The sequence below is a fragment of the Acanthopagrus latus genome, chromosome 24 (assembly GCF_904848185.1).
Source record: "Acanthopagrus latus isolate v.2019 chromosome 24, fAcaLat1.1, whole genome shotgun sequence".
Lineage (NCBI taxonomy): Eukaryota > Metazoa > Chordata > Actinopteri > Spariformes > Sparidae > Acanthopagrus > Acanthopagrus latus.
The window spans coordinates 11,445,077-11,470,482 of NC_051062.1; the positions used below are offsets into that span (position 1 = coordinate 11,445,077).

General features: G+C 44.0%; 2 protein-coding genes across 20 annotated transcripts in view; both read right to left on the minus strand.

Annotated features, from left to right (window-relative positions):
- LOC119015518 (protein unc-80 homolog) overlaps window positions 1–804 on the minus strand; it is a 41,303-nt gene extending 40,499 nt beyond the window's left edge. For 3 of the 4 annotated variants that reach the window (XM_037091579.1, XM_037091578.1, XM_037091577.1), the window contains exons 1-2: window positions 490–804; window positions 253–301 (exon numbers count right to left, since the gene is read on the minus strand). In XM_037091579.1, the coding sequence (XP_036947474.1) occupies window positions 253–301; window positions 490–581 (141 nt within the window). In that variant the 5' untranslated portion in view covers window positions 582–804. The remainder of the gene's footprint in view (window positions 1–252; window positions 302–489) is intronic. The other variant, XM_037091580.1, reaches the window with a different exon arrangement.
- A 1,426-nt stretch (window positions 805–2,230) lies between these two features.
- Window positions 2,231–25,406, minus strand: part of LOC119015513 (microtubule-associated protein 2-like) — a 55,524-nt gene continuing 32,348 nt past the window's right edge. For 3 of the 16 annotated variants that reach the window (XM_037091556.1, XM_037091558.1, XM_037091557.1), the window contains 14 exons: window positions 20,040–20,216; window positions 19,275–19,349; window positions 13,842–16,553; window positions 13,443–13,640; window positions 13,155–13,292; window positions 12,348–12,403; window positions 11,266–11,380; window positions 11,059–11,109; window positions 9,939–10,249; window positions 6,414–6,506; window positions 5,145–5,237; window positions 4,218–4,302; window positions 3,923–4,035; window positions 2,231–3,843 (listed from right to left, as the gene is read on the minus strand). In XM_037091556.1, coding sequence (XP_036947451.1) covers window positions 3,634–3,843; window positions 3,923–4,035; window positions 4,218–4,302; window positions 5,145–5,237; window positions 6,414–6,506; window positions 9,939–10,249; window positions 11,059–11,109; window positions 11,266–11,380; window positions 12,348–12,403; window positions 13,155–13,292; window positions 13,443–13,640; window positions 13,842–16,553; window positions 19,275–19,349; window positions 20,040–20,178 — 4,389 coding nt within the window. In that variant the 5' untranslated portion in view covers window positions 20,179–20,216 and the 3' untranslated portion in view covers window positions 2,231–3,633. Of the gene's footprint in view, window positions 3,844–3,922; window positions 4,036–4,217; window positions 4,303–5,144; window positions 5,238–6,413; window positions 6,507–9,938; window positions 10,250–11,058; window positions 11,110–11,265; window positions 11,381–12,347; window positions 12,404–13,154; window positions 13,293–13,442; window positions 13,641–13,841; window positions 16,554–17,776; window positions 18,017–19,274; window positions 19,350–20,039; window positions 20,217–25,406 lie in introns of all 16 variants that reach the window. The other 13 variants (XM_037091559.1, XM_037091560.1, XM_037091562.1 and 10 more) reach the window with 13 other exon arrangements.

Here is a 25,406-nt window from a genome sequence, read left to right on the forward strand (position 1 = left end):
CACATGGCCTCAAGCGAGGCAAAGCCCTGTGGGAGAGACAGCGGCGGCTCTGTGATCTGAGGGGATCTGGAGGAACGCCATTATGGATATGAGTTTGCAAAAGGTCTGGCTCCTGGAGGGGACGGAGGGGGATGGAGGGGGGGGGGGGGGGGAATTAATTTGCTAAATGCAAAATCGAGGAGAGATTTGCAGGTGCAGATTATAGAAGGGGAGGAGGAGGGAGGAGATTATCATCTGCCATCAGACACTTACCACACAAGACGCTTCATACTGTTTCCCCAACTTTGGACGCAGAAACGCACTGAAACACAGACGGTGACACGATCAGTGAGGGTTAAATCTCCTGCATCTGACTGTGTTCTGACTTCACGTCCTCCTTACAGGTGTGACATCATGCAATCCAAAAAAAAAAAAAAAACACCTTTCCTCCATTCACATCTGAGCCAGCACCATGTATTTCCATAACACCTGTTATCCATCCACACCAACCTGGTCTGCCTCCATAGGAAGGTCTGGATGGGGAACGGTATTCCCTTCCCGCACTCGGGCTCGTTGTCGTCCAGGCTCTTCCTCTTCACCATCTTGTGGCCGGGGACCCTGCCCGCCTGCTGTCCCGCCCGCCCGTGTGCAGCGACCGAGCCGGTAGCCCAGGTGAACCGGCGGAGAGGCTCCGGCTTGGGGTCTCACGACATGATTGGAGGTTTCGTCCTGCGTAAAATGGCTGCAAGTGTCGGTCTGTCGGCGTCAATACGGAGAGAGAGAGAGAGAGGGAGAGAGAGAGAGCGGAGAGGGAGGGGAGGGAGGAGGGTGAGTGAGTGAGTGAGTGAGGGGGAGATGGAGAAGGAGAAGGAGATGGAGAAGGAGGAGAGAGTGCCCTGATTTCTGCACCTCCCTCCCCCGGACAGCGACAGCTGTTGATCGGCGCGGTGATCTGTGATCTGTGCGGAGCTTAAAGACGCAGTGTGCAGCTGGGACAGATGTTTTTTTTATCAGCATTAGAATTTTTTTTGTATTCATTAAACAGGAAATGGCACAAAACACACTGGGTGGTGCATTGACGTGAGGGGATCATCCTGCAGGACATCAACAGGTTGGTTAATGAGCCAGGTAGAGATAATAAGACACCAACATGTCAAACTGTATAAGGATTGTCTCAAACTTCATTTAGCCGAATATTTATGATTATTAAAGATTATTTCCACAATTAACAGCCATTTGAATTACCTGACTCTTACTTTGAAAAGTCAGTAAAACAGATAAATGTACTTGAAAGGAAAGTTCAATGTCAAAATTGTCAATTGTCAATTTGGGGGGAAGAAATCATCAAAAATTGATGCACAAGAGGCCAAAATGTTCAATGTTTTAATCTTGTGTATGGATCCTACAATTCCCACAATGCACCTCAGCTCACATGAGACCCTTCAAACATCACCTTCAATTTGTAAGGATTTCAATTATGTCAAATACCAAATGTCATCACCATAACATTAGCAGGGTTATTTAGTTCAGAAAACTGAGCTAAATTTGTGAAATTGGTGAAATCACCCTTTAAGTAGGCTAAAGTTACTTTTTGTAACTTATGGTCAGTTTTTCACCAACATTTTGGGAAATAAACTAGCTTTTTTATGAGAAAAGAGACGTGTTTACCTAAATATGAAGCTAACACAACCTTTGCAAAGTAGGCTAGCTGTCCTCGAGCTAGCAGGATAACCACCTGTCAGTCACTCTTTATGATCAATAAACATTAGCATCTCATTAGCAATATGCTATGTTATTACGTGGGCGGAATACTTTCAGTCGGAACTTCCTGGATTCTCCGCTAGCTAGCTAAATTAGCATAGTAACTAAATAAATAAAACAAAAAAAAATATGTAGAGAGATAGAAAACCTTTTATTACACATGTGAATGTGAACGTTTAAAAGAATCATTACATTAAGTAAATAATCAAAATTTGTCAACAAACGTAGCCTCGTTAGCCTCATTAGCTCTACATGTTTCAACACTAGCACTGCAGCAACAGCATGTCAGCACTGCTCCTTTATAATGAATTATTAATATGCTAACTCCTGAACATTATTGATGATGTTTTCACATTAACAATAAATTTAAAGGCATAATTTATTGCTAGAATAATTCACACCAGAGCCAGAGCGATGCTTGATTCTTGGATTAGATTTCTTCGTAAAAATGAAAAGCACGGTGGAGATAAAGAGACTCGACTCGAGCAAACCAGTTTTTATTTTTCTTTATTTCTGTTGTCGTCATCCTGTAGGAGCATTTGTCATCAGTACGTCTCAAACATCGGAAAAAAGTGTGCACACATCTACATGGTCTTGTTTTTTTTTGTTTTTTTTAAATACACTTACACAGGCAAAAGGGGGGAGGCTGAGGGAGGAGGAGGAAGAGGGGGAGGAAAGAGGAAGCACAGATAAAACACTGGAGGGAAGAGGAGGGCTGACATCAGGGAGGAGGTTCACAATGGTGAGCAGAGAATATGCAAGAACGGTTTTTGCTTTTTATTCTTTTGTTTTTTTTTTTCTAACAGCTGTGAGCTGAGGATTCTTCGTTTCTTTCGGTAGCTGCTCTGTCAGTGGAATGTTTCTCATAAAGCTTCGAAACAAAAACTTTCAAAAACACACATCGTACGAGCCGGTCGGTCTGCAGGAGTAGAGAGATCAGGAGGTGGAGGGAGGAGAGGGGAGCATCCCCGGGACTAAAACCGTTCAAGATCTAATTTACGTATCGTTTGTTTTGCCATGCCAGCGTAACAGCAGCCTAATAAAAACCACAGAGCTAACGTAGAAGACGGATTGAGAAGAGCAGCCCGAACAGAAAAAACAAGAGAGAAGAATCTATTGGAAAGCTAGCCTCTTTTTTTTTTGTTTTTTTTTAGCGCTTGACTCGACACAACTGCAATGGTTACCCACGTCGGAGTGCTATAATAAGCCAGTGCAGCCACGAGGGGAAACGTACAAAAACATCTTCCACTACAGTGACATATATATAAAAAGGAAACAGAACAGTTCGTCCAACAATCATGAGATTAAAACCAACGCACGAACAAAAAAAAAAAAGAAAACATCATTTTTTTTTTTTAGCAGACATGCTCGTCGTCAGCCATTCTTTTTGCAGGTTCCTCTCAGTCTCTCACGCTGCTGTATCTTTAAAGACTAGCGTCGACTATCTAGTAGTTTTATATCTTGCATTCAGTACCATATCAATTCTGAATGGACATTTTTTTTAAATGCATGAGCGTCAATCCGAAGTGGAACGTGATGCTTTTCAGGCTTAAAAAAACAAGAAAAACAAAAAAAACAAACTGTACAATCGTAAAACCATCACCGCCTTCTCTGACAAACACATCCACTTACACTTTTAGCATTCGAGCTAACTAGAACTTAAAACAGAATAAAAGTCCAGATTTGAGTGAAGATGAATGAAAGTACAGAGTGAAGAATAATCTTTTTTTTTTTTTTTTAATCCCGCTGCGACGAGTCGTTGAAGGTCGATCGGCTACATCTGTGGGGGGTCAGACGTGTGGGAGGTCATGTTGCAGTGAAGGAAGTCGGGAGAACACTGGATGAGTGAATGATGGGAGGAGATTTCTTTTTATCGGAGGAGAGGCGAGCAGCTCATAAGCCCTGCTTAGCCAGAGCGGCGGTGACATCCTGCGCCAGCGTGGAGAGCTGGGGCGACTCCAGGAGGTTGATGCTGCCGGCAGAGGACAGCCGAGGGGAGGTGCCTCCCGTCTCAGCGCCGGGGGTGTGGGTGATGACGATTTCGGCGCCGTGATCCACCCGAGCTTTGGCCGATTCCCGGAAGGACAGCTTGTGGCTCTCGATCTGGCAGAGAAAGACGTTCGGGTTAGGTTGACAGAGACTTTTCATGCTCAGGATGTACGAGTGCGTGTTTCTTTTTTACCATGACGTTCCCGCCTCCGGGGGTGTGGCTGGCGTTGCTCAGGGAGCCGACTTTGGCGTGTGCCTTGTCCTTAAAGTCCAGCTTCACGTTCTCAATACGCACGTGACCTCCTCCTGAGGACAGGACAGCGAGGAGGAGAGGCAAAAGTCAAAACCAGAGGGCACCAGTCGCCTGCAGGAAGGACTGCTGCTTTATCTAGTCACCATTTTGAAAAGTATTCTCATTTCAACATGGGAAATACATGCACATATATGGAGACCAAAAACTTTTATGTAATCGTTTGGCTGTACGGCACCTGGTCGGTGGCGGATGTTGGACATGGAACCACATTTGGAGGTGACGTGGCTCACGTCGATCTTCTTGGTCTGGATTTGGACCTGCTGGCAGCGGGAAGTGCAAATGAATGTGATCAGCAGAGAGGTTTAAAAAAAAAAAAATACAGACCATGAGCTTCACAAATGTTTTGGAGAGATGGAAGCTACTGATAGAAAGAGATGTGAAACACATCACAGAGAGAGAAATGTACGGTGGCTCATCAGGGCTGTTGTAATTTCTCGTAATTATGTTATATTATAATTTGTGGATTTAATCTCAATATTTGTCTTTGCTTTTTTCTGCTAAATTGTGAGTTTGTAATCTCAGACAATGTTCAACTTTTCATGTTGTTAATTCACCCCTGTAATCTCAGAGCATGCCACATTTTCCTCATGAACTAACAACTTCTACCTGCCTCCTGCGGCTCCACATTTATTTTCAAAACTACAACGGCCCCGATACGCCTCAGTAAAAATGTTGACACGTGTGGAAAAAGAGAGTTCGGAGCGGTTATAAAGACAGGACACGATTCTGTCGCTTCGTCCACATGGAGACGCTGATGTCGGTTCCCTGGAGAGAGGTTAACATGAAAGCAAGCGGCGACAGCACAGCCATCAAACAAAACACACAACACAGCCACTGTGAGACGCTACAGGGAGCAGGTGCTTCAATTAAACTTTATTGTCCATGGGTGACATGAATTAGAGTGCAAACACTGTTAAAAAGAGGCGGGGACAACCCCGCATGCTGTAAAAGGGGTGTTTACAGATGTTATATGCTCAGTAAAGATACTGTATGTGATGCTGAAGGATGAGAAACACTCCACAACTATAATCCACACCTGAATGAAGAGGTTTGTTAAAAATGAGAGAGCTTGGAGAGAGGGGTTATTTGAAATATCACTCACGTTTCCACCGCCGGCTGCATGCTGGATTTTGTCCAGGGAGCCACATTTAGCCTGAACGTGGCTAAAGTCCAGTTTAACGCTTGGAATCATGACCTGGGAATGACAGGGTGACTTTTTTTTTTTTTATATATATATATATACACAAAAACACAGCAAACGCACTGAGGGCTTCTCAAACTGGATGGGTGTGAGCAGCTTAAAAATAGCCCCAATTCCTTTCCCCCTGCCAAGAATAATCCAGCGGAAGCGTCCCAATTTTAAATCCACAACCTCTCAATCTGTCGGAGTTCACTTTTGGTGCTGGGGCTGTTTGAATTGTGGCTGCTCTTTTTATGCAGGGATAAAGGCATTTATTAGAGAGTAAGAAGATATAAAACATATAATCCATCCAGTGTTGAACTTGCTTGAAACAGAGGTTGTTACAGCAGCCTGAAGCAAGGGTCTAATTCCCAAGTGCAACATCCATCCACCGTTTGTATCTTCATGAGGAGGAGGTGATTTTGGGAGGAGACTGTTCGCAAAATGACCAAGTAGCAACATGCAGAAGAGTGAGAGGATCATAGAGACACACTACAGTATTCCTAGAACATTCTCCCTTAACTATATACACTAAAAGCTTAATTCTATACAACATGTATTGAACCTTAAGTACTTTACAGAGTACTAGTGACAAGTAGCAACACGCAGATTCAGGAGATTGTTGAGGATCATATAGACACACTGTGACTATAATATATGCATCATTCTATAGTATTCTCTAGACTGCATGCTATAAAACTATATTGTCCCCTGTTTACTTCATATTTTGTAGTGTCACAAGTCACAAGTAGCAACATGTGGACATGGACGAGCGAGGAGATCATAGAGACACACTGCGCCTATAATATTCCTATGTAGTTGGGAGAGAAAGGAGATAAAATTGAATTGTAGAACCAGAATTGACACCTATGGAAGGTGTATACAGGTGTGTATGTTAGTGGGTTGGTGGTGTAACCAGAGGGATGCTCTGATTGGCCCATTCCCCCCTGTTGGAACTTTACAAATATAAGACTATAATTCATGAGAGGGAAGTACGTGATGTTACTTCTCGGTTGAAAAAATAAGTAACACGGATGCGTTGCACTTTGGAAATAAACCCTTCTGCCAGTGGCAGACAAACAGATGGGTCAACAGATGAACACATAAAAGTAGCATGAAAGAAGAGCCAACAACAGCTCCAGCTGAGAAAGAGAGAGGAAGAAGAGAAAAGAGAGGAAACGGCTTACATACATTGCCTCCTTTGGGCGAGTGCTTCAGATTATCCTTGGAGCCGCACTTTGACTGAACATGACTGAAGTCCAGCTTCTCGTGCATAATTTGAACCTAAAACACAATCGAATTTGAAAAAAAAAAAAAAAAAAGGAAAACACTATATGTGCCTTGTTTAGGTCAAAGTGTGAGATGAGTGATCAATGTGTCTTAACATGCATTTGAAATTAACATGTATTTACATTCACATTGTAATGTAGGAGCTCTGAGAATACAATAGGATGTCGTTCTCGTCCCTCACTGGCTTCCCACTGACAAACACCACCACAGTTTTGTTTGTTGCAAATTGTAAACTGTGTATAGAGACAGACGACGGGATTGAACTTCCTCACACTTTACAAAAACGAGGCTAAAGTATCCCTAAAACACGGGGGCTGCCATCTTGCTCTGGTGGTGTATTGGACACACATCAGTGTGATAAAAACTACCTAAAAATGACTGAAACCATATTTTGGAAGAATTTATTTGACATATTATTTTAATTTTGGTTTGGTTCGTGTCCTATTTGCTAACATGGAAGGAGTGGGGCTTATGACCTGTACCGTAGCCAGCCACCAGGGGGCGATCGAGATGTCACGTTCATCTTTATTTGAGCGGACATTCAAACTTAATACAATCTAAATGACAGTTCTACAATTTCTCTCTCAGAGCTGCAGTGGAGGCAGAAATACTCTCATTGGCTCAAGTTGAAATAAAGAAAAAAACTACACTTTTTATTGCTGAATGCATTTTAAATTAAAGGTAACCTTGATTCATTTAACAGACAAGCTTCGGTGGTTTTAAACACAACCAGTGAGAGTATTTCTGCCTGGTGCACCGGTTCGTGTTGTCTTGCAGAATATATTTTTTTAAAAAAAGGAATTTAAAAGTGGCTACTCCAACGCGAACACAGAGTGTAAATAAAGAAGAGGGGGAGGGGAGAACACACAGGAGCCCTGACAGCGAGCCTCCGTCTGCGGTCCACACCAACCTGACCTGGATTCTCCTGACAGATCTTCCTCACACCTGAACACACACACACACACACACACGTGGACGCACACACTCCTCTCACATCCATTTCAGTGTTTTTTTCCCCCTCCCTTCCTACGCTTCCTCTTCTACTACAGCTGCAAGGTCAACCAATGACAATGTACCTGCACCAAACACAATGACAATCAACTTAAAATAAATTATATATTCTTATTTATTACACTATCGCTGAAACCAGCAAAAGACGTTTTAATTTAATGTCTTAACACACAGTAATTAGGTAAAGAAAAGATGTTTTGCAGGATAAAACACACCTAGTTTATTTTGTTAACATGTATTTCTTAATCTGACATGTTGACTTTTAGACGCACTGGTACGTGTCACACTCGTGTAAACATAATAGTTTGACCCTGACACCCTGCGTTACTTGGTCTATTGATCTGCATGAAATAATTGGCTGCGATTATTATGCTGATGACTGATTATCAATCATTTTAAAAACAAAAATACAGTAGAGGCCAGCAGTCAAGCCTCTGAGAAGAGGATATATGCTGGTTTTTGTTGCCTCCGATACAATAATGCAATTATTTTTGGGGCTTTGCATGTTGTTGTACATTTTGGAAAATCCTGATTGTCTCTGGCTGATTATTAAACTTGCTAGTGTTAGCTTAATTTGAATATTAATCTCTCTGTGTAGCTCATCAGCAGACTTAGCAGCATTTTTGAGGACATGTAATGCTTTTCTGCATATGAATACAATACTAAAACAGTAAAATGGCTCTTAATATCAAAATAAGCTGACATTAAGACATTATGTCATTATAAAGATGCTACTAAATAATGTTTATATCCCTATTTATTTAAAGAAATGTGAACATCAGCTCTTCAGTCTGACATTTAAGTGCTGCTAAGCTCCAGTCTATCACCCTGTGCTGCTCCACCGGGCCATGACGTCACCCGGCTTCATTAAAAATTTCTGCCCCTGTCACATTTCTCCCCAAAGAGGAAACAAGAGCTGGCAAAAAAAAAAGGACAATTCGTCGCCTCCTCTGCCGTACACTGGGGTTAATGAACAGCCTCCGTCACAGCCCGGGGAACGCTAACGACTGTCTGTTGCCTTGGTGATTAAAATCAGTCTGTTAATCAACGTATAACTAGTTTTGTCTGAAACCTAAAACAACCAGGAAGAATTCATGATGTGAGGTGATGTCATTCCGTGCCCTTGATGCAACGTCTCAATAAGTAATTCAGCTTGCATTTATTAATACTCGGAGCCGGAGGGAGAATCCTGCACGGCGATGACGACAGCACATCCACCCCGAGGGAGAGTGAATCTGCTGGTGTATTCTTAAGGGAATAGAGTTTTTATTTCTGGGGTGGGGATGAGGGGAGGTTTGCGTCATTGGTCGACAGGAAGAAAATTCGAGAAAAGGTAAGGAGGAAGGAAGACAAAAGGGAAAGTCGGGGGAGGAGGCCGGAGGCAGCCGGTGACGGAGATGACAGCAGACAGGGAGAGGACAGTCAGAGGAAGTGGTGGCAGGTCAGACAGTGAGTGATAGTGAGGATATGAGGAGACAAGAGAAAACCACCGCCGAAACACACATCACCTCTTTTCTTTTTTACAGAAACCTGAACGTCCATATATTCTGACAGTTTGTAGTGGAGTCACAAATCAATTTCTAACATTCCTGCATGTTGCATCTTTGTTGCTCATGTATACATGTATTTGTTGCTGTAACATTGGTTTTATCAAATGTTTGTTGAGACACTGATGCAGTTGTCTCTTTGCAAAAGGTCATGTGTAATTTTTTCTCCATTAATATCTTTGATCTGCAATCCTGAGCCCGTAAAGAAGTTTAAATTGAATATGTGTCCTCAGTTTGCAGTAAATAGTGAGGCTTAATATAAACAACTGCTTATTATTTAGCCTTTTTAAACAAGGAGCACAATATAACTTTGTCCTTTACTGCCCCCATGTGGTAGAATTAGCTTAATACATGACAATGTGTATTTAAAGGCATCAAATTCGCCTTTCAAAACAAATGAAATGTCTTTTATTTTAAGCTGTACTATTTAACTTTGCCCTTTAACGCCCCCATGTGGTAGAATCAGGCAAATACATGAAAGTTTAAAAAATGTGCACGACTTTGTATTTCTCAGAAAACAGAGAACCTAGAGAAACAGCTATCGTTGTGTTGTAGAATTTTTATCAAGTAATTTGGTATATTTTGCCTTGTTTCAGACATTTTTTGGGGAAAGATAGGTGACAGTTGTGTCTCATTCCAACACCATCAAACAGCTGACCAACGCTTGGGCATGGCGGCTGGCTGAGCCCAAGCGTTGGTATTCATAAACCTTGGAATTAAACTCAACAATCAACTTCCTTTCAGTCTTTGGTTGGCTTGTTAACAAACAGCAACTGAGAAATCCTGCAAAGTCGGCCTTTACAGTCCTACGAACACGTCAGAATCTGATACTCTTTTTGAAATGACTGTCACGTTTCAGAACGGTTACCTGTCCGCCTTTCGGCTGGTGCTTTAGGTTCGAAGTGGACCCAATTTTGGACTTTACATTCTTCAGGTCAGGCAGGGGCTGATTGAGAACCTTCAGCTGCCGCTGGACGGAGGAAGGAGACTTGGGCGGGGTCCGGATCACCGCCACCTTCTTCTCCTGGAGGACGCTGAAGGACTTGGGCGTGTGGCTGCCGGGGGTGCGCGAGCCGGGGGTGCGGCAGGTGTAGCTGGGGAGCGTGCCGGGCGTGACGGCGGAGGAGCCGGGGGTGGAAGCGCCGCTGCGGACCGACCGGGAACGTGCCGAGTCTGTGCCTTGAGAGAAGAAGATATGTCTGGATTAGAAAATGATGAAGAGGAGGAAGAGAAGCTTTCCAGGAGACAGTAGGAGGAAGAAAGACAGAAATAGAGACAAAAGCATCGCAGCGACAGATGGGTTGGACCGTGCGCTCCGTCATCTGGTTCTGATGATGATGGTAAGGAAACACAACACTCGTGGTGTCGACGCTGCAACAGAGTTGTTCAGTTTCCACAAAACAAACAAACCAGGTCAAACAAAGAGTGTTTAACGAGGCACACACACACGCAGCCGGATTCATTTAACACCAGCTGGCTTGTTGCCGGGATACCGGTGCTGAGCCAATAGGATTTTAACTGATGACATCCTGGACAGGAGCGAGAAGCAGCAACCTGTTGTCATGGATCCCACCTGTTCATCTGATGAGGTGACAGGAGCTCAGACAAAGCCAGAGACACTTGAGGGAAACATTTTAACACAAAACTCCCCCAGTTCATCACTAATTCTAGGACAGTTGCTTTATGAGTTACAAGTTATAAAATATATCCCGCTGTAGTGTCTCTCCTTTATACATTTTATCAAACATCCTCATGAAATTTGTCTTGGATCGGGAGAAATTTGGGAGCAAATGTAAATATACCAGCTTGCAGAATGACCATATTTCCAACTGGAGAATGAAGGTCCTGCAGAATGATGTGCCACCAAGATGAATGAATGAGTGTTTTGTCCATGGATGATGCTAGATTATCTAAAGTGTACTAGTAAAGATGTTGTGTGTTGTTGAGGAGGGTGCGATGGGTCTAACAGGAGCTAATAGGTGGTCTACCTGCCATACCAGGGGTTCTCCCAGACCTGCTGTCACCTCTGGACTGGAACGCTTTTGAGAGGGGAGAAGCAAAAAAGGATAAGGAGGGCAGAAAAGCAGGGCAGGAGGTGCAGGGCGGATAAAGTGATTAAAAAAAAAAGAAAGTGATTGAGGAGCATCATCAGTCGCATGCTGGGAAGTTAATCTAGACAGGAAGTGTATTCTTACAGGTCGGCCTGGTGGGGGTGCCGTCCTCTTGCTCAGCAGCAGGTATGTGGCGCGTCAGAGATTTGGCGGGCCGGGGCAAGGACGACCTCTTCTCTGGGCTGCGGTACGCTCTCTCCTGAGTGAACACACACACGTGAGAATCAATAAAGAGGAGTCGAACACATGTAGCGTGCAGGAACACCAGTTCTAGATGGTTCTAGATGGTTCTAGCTGACTATCCATTCCCTGTTTTCCTTCCTCTTTACCTTCTCTGCCCATTTGTGTGACAGAGGGGCTTGGCGGGCACATGCAGAGGCGGGGCGGACCTCACTGAGCTCCGCCTCCACCAGGGGGCTCCGCTTAAGGCTACAGGCAGAGCCGGGCCGGGGCGGGTGGTGATCGGCTGCCCGGCGCTGTACAGCCATCTTTAACAGAACGGCCCGATTGGGGCTCTGGAGCGAGGCCGCGAAAAGAGGTGGGGGAAAGCATGCAGGAGGTGAAGATGACGTGAAACACAAATGGAGAAAGGAAGACGTGAGATGACATGTATGTTTAGCAAAGTTGCTAAATTAAAGAGGACAAAAAAAACCTTGGATGATGGAGATGTTAGGACAAACAAAACACATGAAAACAAAACGTTTTGAAGCGTAAAATATGAAAAGAACCCCTTTGTCTTTATTCTGCACATTACAAGTGCAGTTAGTAAAACACTAAACACAACTGTTTGCCTTCTCTAATCTGATTTCTATACTCACAGATCTTCTCTGTCGAGACTGGTGCAAGGACAGAGGCGAGCATGCAAGACAAAAATGAATACGCAACCCAGAGAGAAATAAAAAGACAAGACATTTAGACATTCAGACATGCAGAGAGGGAACAAAAGGAGGAAATAAGGTGGTAAGGAGGTCATGCAAAGAAAAAGCCTCATGGTGCAACGCGGCATTAGTGAAACTCCCTCCTCTGTTTAAGATAGTGCACATTCTTAGTTAGGTACCATCCCCAACTCAGATATGATGAAGAACGACACAAAAGGTGCAAAAAAACTGATGAATTTCCCCCCAGAAAACAAACAAAAATCAAGGCGCTTGTGTCAGAGTACTTACAGTGGTCCTCTCCCTGGACTGGTGGGCCACACTGAGGGGCTGATGGCTCTCCATACCTGTGAAGAAGAGGAAAGAGTCCTGCTGTAAGGACCAACGTTGGCCACAAGGGGGAGACATTTGCGAGTATATATCGCCACACACAGCGCACACACGTTACACATCTAAGAATACACTCTGAACAGTCCAAACATAAACGTCTGACACCATCTTTGGAAGCAGTCCAGGTGACAGACAGGTGAAACATCCGATCGTTTTAGTCACTCTCACAGTATTTCACACCCAGCTCACCAGACACGCAAACCTTCAACATGCAGCCGCTTCCAGCAAACACACGCAAGAGGACATTAAGCTGTCAGAAAGAAATAAACAAGAGCGGCTTCAGACTCTAACGTTAAATAGCAATCACAGTTTTAAAATGGCATCAGTGAGCAAAAATAAATATGACTATGAAGCCAAGCAGGAGCAAAATACTCCACTTCTGACAAGGATAAAAGAAGAAACAACATCAACGTGAAAAAAAAAAGAAAAAAAATGAAGGACCATGAGGTTTTTAAAAATGGTTAAGCAGCACATGATGTTTGCCAGCTACATTGCACCTGCTTGAATCCTGAAAGAGCCATCAATAGAGAGAGAGCCGGGTCATTCAGGGTTTGTTCAGTTTTGACTGAATTTTCGAGTTGAATAAAGACATTTTGCCATCATTTAAATGTATGTTGTTTAATGAATATGAAGCCTGTGAGAGTGTAGATTGAAATTTGGCTGCACTCTCTCTATCCACAGCACCGATCCCTGGTGAAGAGTGTTCACCTGTGGCCTTGCGTCTAGCAGAACCGTGAAGCAGAGCGGGCCTAGGGTGTCTGGCTGCCGCTTTGGCTACACTCTTTCGAGACGGAGAACGACTTTGGAGGGCTGACACCTTATTCTGGTCAGCCCTCCTCAGGCCTACTAGCACAAAGAGGAGAGACAGGATTATACCAACAATGCACACCTCGGTTAAATCTGTGCTTAACATCAACAGACACAAGTGACATTGTTAAAAAAAAAAAAAAACAGCTTGTTTTAAGCTAAACAATATCGTTAATGCAGAATTGGAACCTTTTTTCTTCTTCATCTCGTCTCTTGGCGGATGGTGGCTGGTTACTTTGCGGAACGATTTACTCTCAGTGGTGCCAGGGCGGCCCCTTCCTCTGCCAGGGGCCCGTTTAGCGGGTCTGTCCACCACAGGTGTACTGGCAGGACTCTGGGTCTGAGGAAGGGCTTCGATTTGCTCGGTCATGATACTTTTGTCATCATCTGCAGTGGAGAGGAATTAAAAGAGGGCTAATTCTCCACACTGCTAGCTCGTTAGGAGCTCGCAAGACACATTAAGATTTACTAGCAACAAGCTTAATAGTGTTAGCTAGTTTTTGGTATCAAAAATATGTATTATATACAATAAATATCTTTTAAAAAATAGCTTTACAAGTAGCGTATTAATTTTGCAAGCTCTGGTACCTTGTGAGTCCATCCAGCCACTGTCTGTATCTAGGATGGAGATGTCCATGGTGGTTTCATCGATAGCTGCCTGCCTGGTCTCGCAGAGCACTTCAGAGGTTTCATCCACCTCCTGACCAATGTCAATATCTCTCTTCTCTTCTTCTATCTGCCCTTTCTCTTTATCTGCCCCCTCAGAACTGACCTCCTCCACTTCCTTTTCCCCTGCTTGATCTTCCCTTCCCACCTCGCCCTGCTCTTTATTCCCTTCATGCGTGTCTTCTGGCAAAACCTCTCCGATGTCTTGATCTCTGCCACCTTCATTAGGCTGATCGTGATCAGAGCATGGAGACAGGTGCGAACTGTCCGTCGCAGGCTCCCCATCATCACTGTTGATGGCGCTATGACTCCACTCTTCTGCTCCAGACTTCGGATCTTCCTCCAACATTTGATCACCTACCATCAGCCTCACCAGCTCCTTCTTTTGCTCTTCCTTCCCAGCTTCTTTGACTCGATTCTCCTCTGCTTGATCGGTCTTGCTGGGCACTTGATCTTCCTCCATCATCTCTTGAGGCTCTTCAGCAATCTCAATATCATCGTCTTCATCAGCTTCTTCCTCTATTTGTGCTTGAGGTATGATGATGACTGGGGAGGTTATGTGTGGCTTTGGCGAGGATTTATTTACCTCCTGTAGCTGGATTTCTTTTATTTCTAAGGGTTTTTTAGTGCTTAAATCCTGAACTGGTTTTGAGGTCTCTTGCTTGTCTGTTGTTTCTGATCTTTTAGGCGTCTCTTGCTCAACTGGATTCTTCTTGTCGTCTTTTTCTTTGCTGTCTAAACACTGAGATGACGCCTCTCCTGCTTCTGTTCTTTCTTCTGATTTCCCCTCCTCTGATTTCTGCATTTCCTTGTCTGACTCTGTCTGTTTATTATCAATCCTCTCAGCCTCTGGGTCGTTCTCTGCTTTGACCTCTGGTAAAACTTCCTTACCTGCCTTCTCTCCAGTGATTTGGGTTTCTGAGGGTATATCAGCTGGGGACTTTGGAGTGCTTGGAGTTTGGGGTGCCTTGCCTCCTGTTTCCGTAAGATTGAAAGTAAAGGAATTGTCTGGTGGGATGGGTGAAGCTTCTCTGGAGGGGTCTTTTTCAATGTCTACCTCAGGGATTGCTTGGATCTTTATGTCTCCAGGTAGGCCAGTCTCCAAACGAAACTCAGTCAGTCTGTTGTTTGAAGAATTCATTGGGATTCTTAGGCGATCAGGTTTTACTCCACTGGGCACAGCTTTTTCAAGAATCAGGGTAGTCTTTACTGGTGGATCTTTCTTTTCAAATACTGATTTTTGCGACATCTCAGGGACAATTTCTTTCTGATCTTGTTGTTGCTTTTTATCTTGAACATCTTCTGCTTCCGTGGCTGCAAGCTCCTCCTCAACTTCCCCCTCCACTGAAGGGAAACGCTGGTGTGGCGAGTCCCCCGGACTGGGTACATCAGCAGGAGAAGGCATGGGCCCAGAGTACTCACTGAAGACACAGTAGCCCATTTCCTCTAGCTGACTTTCCCCTCCTACAGCTCTCGAAGTCTGATCTCCCAAAGCGAGCTTGGCCAAAGAACTCCCAACCAGAGCTGATACATTGTTGGGCATGGACTTTCGTCTCAACTGATCGAGCTCCTTCACCTCTAATGATGGCCGAGGCAAGGCCCCGGCCAGGTCCAACATATCAGAGAGACTGCCTGAATGTTCAAATCCATAATTGTGCTTCTCAGAAGGTGAAGGCATATCTGCCTTGGTGGGAGTATCTCCAGGTGAATCAGTGGTAGTTGGGGTGATGGAGACAGCCGGAGGGAACTTGTGCTGGCTCTCCACAGATGGTGTTGAAGGGTAAACCTCAGATTCATCAAAGCTTCCACTGATGGGACATAACCTTTCTAAGAGGGCCTTTGATTTCTCTTCAGTCTGTCCTGACGGAGATCCAATGGTAATGTTGAGAGAAAGACTCCTCTGTTCTAATGAAATCTTACCAGAAGACAGTCTGGCGTTTCCCTCCTGTTGTTCCTCGAGCTTCTGTGTAATACTTTCAGTTTCCCCACTTAGCTTTGTCTCTGCTGCTGTGCTGAGTTCGTAATAACTCTGGGTTTGAGAAGACTCTTCTTCGTGGCTTTTTGAGGATGTCTCAAAGTAAGTTTTTACTCCTGACTCATGTTCTGCATAAATATCTGAAGTGATTTTCGACTCTGTACCAGGTTCTGTACTGGACTCGGATGTTTCTTGCCTTTCGTCCACTTTTTGACCATCAGTCACTGCCGCCTCATGTAATTTAATATCAGTGCTACCATCTTGGGCCTCCTTAATTGTTCCCTCAACCAGTAAAAGCTTGTCCTTACTTTCATCCACAAGGGCTCCTGATTTGCCTGATTTTATAAGTCCCTCTTTGTCTTCCTCTTTAAGATTCGACAGCTCCTCTGTCTGTAAGGGTTGTTTTGCTTCTTGTGCTTTGGTCTCAGCTGCTCCTTCTACTACATCCTTTCTGTCTGGGTTACTTTCCTCAACTGAGGAGGTGTCAGAGATCTCCTTTTTTTTGGTGAGTGGAGGAGGTTCACTTGAGGCGAGATCTCCACCTTCGGGTGTTGCTCTTTCAACTTCCATCTGCTTCTGATGTGGCGATGCCAACTGAGGCTCATCTTCTTTCGTAGCAGACCCAACCGATGCTTTACTGATACTTTCTTCTGGCTGGGCTGTGAGTTTGAAGGATACTGTACAACTTTGTGCTGAGGCACATTAGCTAAAAGCTTTGCTTGAAGCATCCACAAAAGCTAGCCAATACAGTCAAGCCGGGGCCCTCTGCACATAGATACAGTAGCTCTCCATCAAGCAAAACACACAGCACAGTGTATTTTGCAGCAGGCCACAACAGCACAGGGGGGTCACAGCACCTAAGATAGCGTGCAGAACTGGAATGAAGGAATGACTTGCATGATGTTAGATGACAAGAAATAAATGTACACAAATATATTGAATTCCTATTGCAATATACAAGGATTGACAAAAATGGTCAACCTGATGATAAAGGAAGATACTTTTAAAACTTAAAATTAATGGTTTCATTTCAGTTTCAGGAATACTTTGGATGTGAATGAAGCTTTATTTTACTTGGATTAAAGTTGCATTTTTCAAAATGTTATTCTTAGTTCAATTGACCTTATAGATACGGATGATGATAAATGTTCTATGCTGGTGGATTGTTTTGCCCAAAGTCTGTTTTTGGTAACAATAGGAAAACAGAATTATCCTTTGGCTTGGTATGAAATGAGAACAACATTGAAACTCAAAGCAAGTGATATTCAACAGACGGAAGATACACTCAGACCTGATCCATGACGCACCCATACAAGTGGGTGCACTCAGAAACATCTTGCACACAATATTCCAGCAAAACCCACATGAAAATATACAGACAACTAATTCTAGCAACACTTCTACAATGCTTGACAGTTCAGACAGTGACATTTGCATTTGCAATGTAGCTGGCAATACAAAAGTGCAGAAATGATCAACTACAACATGGTTGATCAGGTGTTACAATGTCGCTCCAATGAAAAGCAAATGGTTATGTTTTGCATGAAAAAAAAGCACAAAATCAAAATGCTATGTCACATCATTTTGCACATGGCAACTTCGGGTATTGAAGCGGAAGCTTAAGGATTTCAGAGCAACAAAGCCGCAGGAAGGTTGGCAGCAAAGCCCGAGCTGCATCACAGTTTATAAATCAAGAGCGGAAAGTCTTTGTGCCCATTAGCAGAGCACAAGAAGATCATACAAAATAGGAAACGGATGGACATTCACTCCAACATGCTTTCATCAAGAAAGGATGTACAGCACACTCACACAAACTGTACGCACACACACACACACACACACACACACACACACACACACAAAACTCATAAAACACACACACCTTTTTGTGACGGGCTGTGTTCACCTTGATGACTTCCTCCATTGAGGACCTCAGGTGTTTGGGCTTGCTGGAAGCCCAAAGCCTGTGGCTCTGTTAAATAATCTGTCTGCTCTAAGAGCGAGTCTCCAGGCTGCTCATATGCCACCTCGTCCGGGTAACAGTGGGGCTCCTCTGGAGCCTCTTCCTCATCCTCATCCTCATCCTCATCCTGCTGATGACTGACAACCTCTACTTTATCTTCTTTGAGCAGGGAAGGGAGACACATAGATGAGACATGGAGGACAGCAAAACTGGGGTTACAAGACACTTTCAGCTCTGATGGAGATGCATGGGATGCAATCAACACACCTTCCAGTCAAGTCCTGATTGATTAAACAATTAAAGTATAAAATGAATTCAAATAAAATGTACTTTTAAGGCTCATTTATGCTCAACGTTGGATACGGAAACAGATACAGACTGAGGGCTTTGTCCGTCCTCTGCGCTCATTTTGTTGCATTTGTGCAAGTTTTCTGAAAGCTTACGGATGTGGATGAAACACAGCAGGAGGGGATGCTCCTTAACAGGTACAATATTAGTATCATTTGAAATGGACGTATCCATCTTAGTATGTAATGGGGGCATAAATGAGCCTTTTCAGAATTTGCACATTTGGTTTAAGAATGAAAGAACATCTTACTTCATATTCTAACCCTGAATAACAAGCAGTTACTTTTTGGTATCACTTAATTTTACAGGTCTTACCATTTGGCATGGTAAAAAGGTGGTAATTACCAAGTGAGAAAGTTAAATTACTCCCAAATTGATACATCAGTTACCTTAAAATGTCCCCAATAACCAGTTAGCAAAATGTGTGTAATTCGAATACAGAAAACATCTTGCAGAATGTACTCTGCTGGTGTAAGAAAAGTTGTCGTTAGCTTCTAATACGTGCCGTGGGACTAAATCCCCCTACGTTCTGGTGATTGCATGCCGCATGCGAGGGACAGAAATGATCAGAGAACAGGCCTCGCTGCTCTCTGTGAGTAAAGAGCTGAAAGCCAATATGTGATTTACTCGGTGAGAGAAAATCGATGCACAAAAATGAGGAAAGGAACAACAAAGGAGACGTCGTGAAGGGGAGAGCAGACGAGTGCTGGTGTGATGAAGGGCTCCTGTGGCAGGTTGTGTGCTATCGCCTACAGCTGTGGAGGAAGTTTGTGTCGTCTAGCCCTCTATGTGTTAGAAAACTAATCTTAGGGAACTATTACCGGTGAAACGAACAGGACGGGACGGTGTGGCACATGCTGCAGACTACTCAAAAGGTGATTGGACGCTAAGCCGACATGCGAGGTGACAGAAAGCCAGACCAGAAGATAAGAGGAGGACATCTTTTGTTTTTTTGTTGTGTTTTTGTTGATCTCAGATTAGAGACGTGTTTTTTTTTTCCCACTCTCACCACCATTCACACTCTCTCCCCGAGTGGTCTGAGTGGTTAAAAAAGTGTGTGTGGGTGTACCTTGTGCCACGGGCCCAATCTGCTCAGCGGATGGAGAGGGGGGAGGGGAGGGAGGCAAATTGGCTGAGTCATCCACTGCGAAGGGAGAGAGAGAGAGAAAGAGAGAGACAGACAGACAGACAGACAAACACCGGGAAGACAAGACGTGGATGGGAGGAAGGAAATGAAAAAAGGAGCAACTCCGCTGACCTTGTCTCTGCGGGAGGCCTCGCTATGAGGGTTAACGCTTGTTTTGCGATGAGCAGTGGAGGATATTTGGCGGCGTAATGTTGAGATAGAGCACTGACTCACCTCGAGATGGTGTGTAATATAAAAAAACCACACAAAATTGAAGACACTGGGAGAAAAGACTGTAATATTCATGCACACAGAAAGTCTCATAACCAGCATCTTCTCTTATGTACCCTGTTTATCTTTCTCGTCTTCAACTTACTTCCTGTCACTTCTTTTCATTTTAAATTGGATCTTTACAAATCAAGACTTCAAGACAATTTAGTGCTTGGAGGGTTTTCAAAACCTTAAAACAAGCTCCTTTACATAATATTTTAAAGGTCAAAGTTTAGAGCAATGGCGCTTTCTGCTCTACTTCCAGAATCTCTCCGCACTCTTTATATCTTTTAATCACTTGAGTAGTTAAATCCACAAGAGACTCCTAACAAAGACTCTTAATATTCAGGAGGATTGTCTGTCCTTGCCTGGCACCATGACACCAATCACATTTACCCACTCACTGTATAATGATACCACACACTCTCATCTTCCTACCTGTCGTTCCAGGATGTGCAGCCGCCCCACCGTGGTATCCGTTCTGGCTGTAGGCAGAGCTGTAGGCCGAGTAGCCGTTCTCGCCGTTCTCTTGGCCGTTTGTGGACCAGTGCTCATCTGGCTGCCGACCGTCTGCCATGCCTGCCTGCTAGGACGCCCGGGGAGGGGACAGGTCACCTGATGGAGAGGGGAAACAAGCAGGGTTAGAACTGCCGTCTGAGGCGAACCTCAAGATGAACACTGCATGGTGGAGCTCATAAAATCAGCCACCAGAGGGCGCGAGGTGCCACGTTATCCGTCTGCCGGCTCAGCCTTTGTCTGAGCATCCACGTGCTGAGACTGGAGGGAGAGACTGAGAGAATATACCTTCCTATTCTCTTTTCTAATTCCTTTTGTTTGTTCAATCTTACACCAGATTTGACTCCCTAAAAAGGCTTCAACAAAATGTTTTCTTTCTGTGAGATGAACAGGTGGAGTGTGACACTATCACCTGCCCCAAAATGGCATCTAGCATAGAAATGAAAAAAAAAAAAAAAGGCATATGACATTTATATCAAATCACAAATATGTGATACCGTGAGGACTAAAAAAAACAAAAAAACATTGAGGTGCACTGCAGCAGGCGGCATATGAATTGGCAAACACACCCTTCATACCCCCCTCCGTCACCGCTGATAAGGAGGTTGTTGCCATGGCAACCACAACAGGTCTTCTGGGGGTCCAGCAGATGGGTCTGACGGGCTCGCCCCATTCATTCAAAGGATAAAGTGCTCCACACACACAAACACACACACACACACACACACACACACACACACACACACACACCTACAAATCTCGACATTAAAGTGCATCACGTGACAGCAACCTATTAGCGCCTCGCTTCGGCGCAACAAGCTCTTTCCCCCCAATTATGAGAACAAAAAGGTTTGTCCCAGTCGAGGACGCACCGCCAGAGTATCTACGTTCTAATCGAGCGTGTACCCTCCATGAGAGCGCCCGTTTTCCCCCTCAGAGGAAACACAAAATGTTGCATTTTAAACAAGGTTAGCAGGGGGGGCCCTGCCTCGCCCGGCAGGCTAGCTAACAAGCATCATTATCTTCAAAGAGCTGCAGCTAATTTCATCAGAACAAATCGTCAGTCTCTTCCTTCCTCCCTCCACCTCGTTTGTCACGTCCCTTTCTGTTACAGTGCAGCATTTCTTCCACCACCAGCTTCTTGTGACTGAACTGTGACCGTTAGCAGTTAGCTTTTTTGTTTAGCTTGAGCCGCTTGTTTATGCTAAGCTAAGCTAAGCAACTGGAAAGCTAAATATTCAGCTTTAGTTTACTTGTTTCTTTTCGCTTTGTATTTTAATCACTTTGCTTTAATTACTTTAATTACTTTTAGCTAACTATACAATTTATAGCTACACTAAGCCAGCTGTTCTTTATGCTAAGCTAAGCTAACCATTTGGAAAGCTACATATCTTGCAAAAAAGCACATTTCTAGTGTATTAACTGACTATTTAAAGACTATTTATTTTATTCTTTTCACTCTGTAACCACTGTTCCCTTACATTTATCCACACCAAGTCAATATAATTCCTGCTTCTAGCTTTTATGCTAAGCTATAATGTTGATTTTGAAGTGTTGTATTTCAATCACCATTATCCACAACTTGTAGCCGGCATTTGGTGTCCAATTTAATATCACTCCTCCCTGCTTCCAGCTTTTATGCTAAGCTAAGCTCACCAGCTGAGAAGCTACATGTTTAACGTACAAATATGAAAGAAGCATTGGCATATTTCCTGAAACAGTTCTTTTTAAACCGAGCCAAGAAATTAATTTTTAGGTAATTGTTATCTTAGATTTAAAGGGATGCGAGGATCAGAAAATTCAATGATTCTTGTCTGATCCAGTCCTGAAACATTAGTACTAGTACGCTCAGTCCTTCCTCGTTCATCTCTAAAGTGTCTCTCCTCTCCTTCCCTGCAGCGCTGCATGACGACAGGCTCTCAGCGATCGGCTAATGTCTGCTGCAGTGGGAAGACGTGAGGATCAGAGGAGCGAGAGAGGGGGGAGAAAAAAAAAGAAAAAGAGAAGCGAGGAGGAAGAAAGACCCACTGACACTCAAAGATACTGGGCCAAACTGTCTGAGACTGAAAATCTCAGCCCAGGGGCTCCGTCAGAGGCCGGTCTGGTCCCAGCTGTTGCTGAGGAAGAAAACTGGTGCGCTGACAGCCAGATTGAGCTGATGGTGGTTTGGAATTGCAATGACCTGCTTTCAGCTGCTGCTTTGGCGATGTTGTGCCACACTTGGCATTCAACACATCGGCCCCCGACAAAGGATGTCATAAACCTTGGCAGCTTACATAAATCCTTTATGTTCTCATTCGATCAAAAAGGCACTAAATTGCACAGGAAACAAGGGCACAGCGTTTCCCCCTCACAAATTCAAAAGCAATACATCTAACAGGTGTAAATCTGCTGCTTTTGCTTTGATTATGCATTGGCTTGTTGGTGATGTTGCAGTTTTTATATTTGGATGCCTAAACCTACCTATAAGTCACAGAAGATGAACCATTACTTTTTATTTCATCATTTATACATTTCTATTAGCTGCAGATTGTTTAGCATTTTCCATCAAGCTACTTAGCCTAGCTTACTCCAGCAGGCTATACTGACTATTTTCAATTTAGATACATATTTTATCCATTGATATATTACTTTGGGCTGAATATATTAACCATTTAAACAATAAGCTACTTAGCTAGCTCAATCATTGTGGCTGTTCATGACAGTTAGCTGTTTCAAATGTTTAGTTTTAGTAAACTATTTCAACTATGTTTCCGCTATTTTTATAACTGAACTTTAAGAATACATGTATTTTAACATTGTTTTTGACAATTTAAAGCTAATTCAATGCATTTTTGGTCTTAATTGCTATTTGACATATTTTGAGGAAAATGGTGACTTCATTTGAAGGTTAATCCACAGCACAGTATCTACTTACTGCCCTTGACCCTCAGATTGGCTGATCTATTAATTTAATATTTATCTTTAAATTAATAATTTAGGCTACATTATTTCCTTACTTTTAATTGTCCCAGAGGGGCAATTCGGCCTCGCAAACAGCCGTCAATAGTAGTAAATTTTTAATACAACGATGAATAAACACTTCTGGCAACATTGGGCGCTGAACTCATGTCACGTTGTTTATCTTTCTCCTGATGTCTGGGTGTGCCCCGTCTCGGGACCTTGCTCTCCAGGCACGCCCTGTCATCCTGGTGCGGTTAACGTGATCTGACACCGCCCTCGCCAGTCTCTCCCTTTTAGCGGTTTACCAGTCCGACTGTGTTAAAGAGTGAAAATGATGAGGTGAATTATGGGCAGTTTTCCAGACATAGCACGTTAAGAGGCAGGCGGAGTTTAACAGGACAACTTTGACGACACTCTGGAAGGTCATCGAGCAGTTTACTTTGTGGTGAGTTAACAAAGTACAACAAAACATTCCTTTTTTTTTTTAAGCCGACCTCCAGCTCAACCCCAAAACACCGACACAAAAGCTGCAACACTTTACTCGAAAAAATGAGGTTATCACTTGAGCACACAGCCCGCGACTTTCTCAGCATGAGATCCATCACGGTGTCCTGATCTTGAAAGGGTTAAATCAACAGCACTGCGAGTCAGAAAAGGACTGTCACACCCCATTACATCTCGGGATTGATTCCTTAAATTGAACGTGCCAGCGTGATGTCACGCTCTGAAGAAAAGGTGTGGCAGCAGGCCTCGAGGCTCCAGCGTATTTTGTCTTCCTCTTTCTTTCTTTTTTTTCAACGGCACGTCTCGCACGCTCACGCCCCCCCCCGCCTTCTCCACACCTCCCTCTACCTTTCAGCCCCGGCATCCGTCTCCTCCACCCCACCCCACATCCCTAATCCGACCTCACTTCCCTCCCCTGTCTGCGCCTCCCACCCCTGCCGCCACCAACCTCACCCCCAATCTGGGTCACTCATCACGCCGCCATGGAGCGCCGCTCACATCGGAATGTCAGCATCCATTTAGGAGGGAGGATGGAATCTCTGGCAGCCAGTCTCAGTAGGCCAACCTGGCCTTAATCCTCTGTGCGAGCGCCCGAGTGTGTGCGTCTGTGTTCGGAAACCTTTGCGTTTTCATGGATGGTCCCAATTTCTTTTTTCCCATTAATTTTAAATATATTTATATAGTATTTGCCTCCAAAATGTGGTACAAATACATCAAAACTGTGCTCAAGTACGGTGCTGAAATAAATGCACTCAGCTACATTCCATCACTGCACATCAGGCAGCATGTACGCCATTTTTAACTGTAATCTGACATTTTATACACCAACAGTTAACCAATTAACCAAGGAAATAAGACATAGATTCACTGAAAATGACAACAATCATTAGTTGCAGCCCTAAACTTGCATTTTTCTAACCAATACTGTGAGAAAACTACTTCATAACACTGAATATGTTTCCTGCAGCCATGAAAATTAATTGGTTTGTTTAATAAATTGCAGGTAAATGAGAATATGAATCAAGAACAGGAGCAACACTGCCACACAGTCACTGTACAGCAGGTTAGCGCGATGTGTGACTGTCAGACTGAACCGGCGTCTCTGAGGGACGACAGTGGGACACTCAAGGTCTCCGTGACCTGTAATCAACCCAGAATCCAGCGGCTTCCTCCTCCACAGCAGCAGCAGCAGCAGCAGACGGTTGGATTATGTTTCGTTGACTCAGCAGGACGTGTGGGGGATTGAAGCATAACGAGCGCTGCCGGCTGAGTGTGAATGAAGCGTGTATATGGTGAACACAAGCGTGACGAGCACCAAACACACGCCCATGTATTTAAGGTGCCGGAGCTGAATCCACTCCTTGCAGATTAAGTACCGTAATGACAGCAGTATATGTGCAGGTAGATAATGCGAGTGAAACATGACATGTGGGTGAAAGAGGTGTGTTTCTTTTCTTACAGGGACTAATCATTTCCTACAAAACCATAAAATCACTGGAAACTAAATACTTATAAATCTGTTATCTACAGAGTCATATGTGCTTTTCATCTGGGTTAAACCAAAAATGGTAATCAGGTCAAAAAAGAATCATGCCAGACCATCTGAATCAAGCAACACGAGAAAGTATCTTGCCCGAGGAAACTTCAACATAGACTACAGGGGCCAGGGATTGAACCCCAGACCTTCTGCTTGGGGGACAACTGCTCCTAAACTACAACCCATCAACTAAGTAGTTATAGTCTGATCTCAAGACTTGGCGGACTCAACCATAATGTCTGGAGGTGGGCTAAAACATGCTGGTATATCACCGTGACGATGCTGCTGAAGTCGGACCTTTTCCA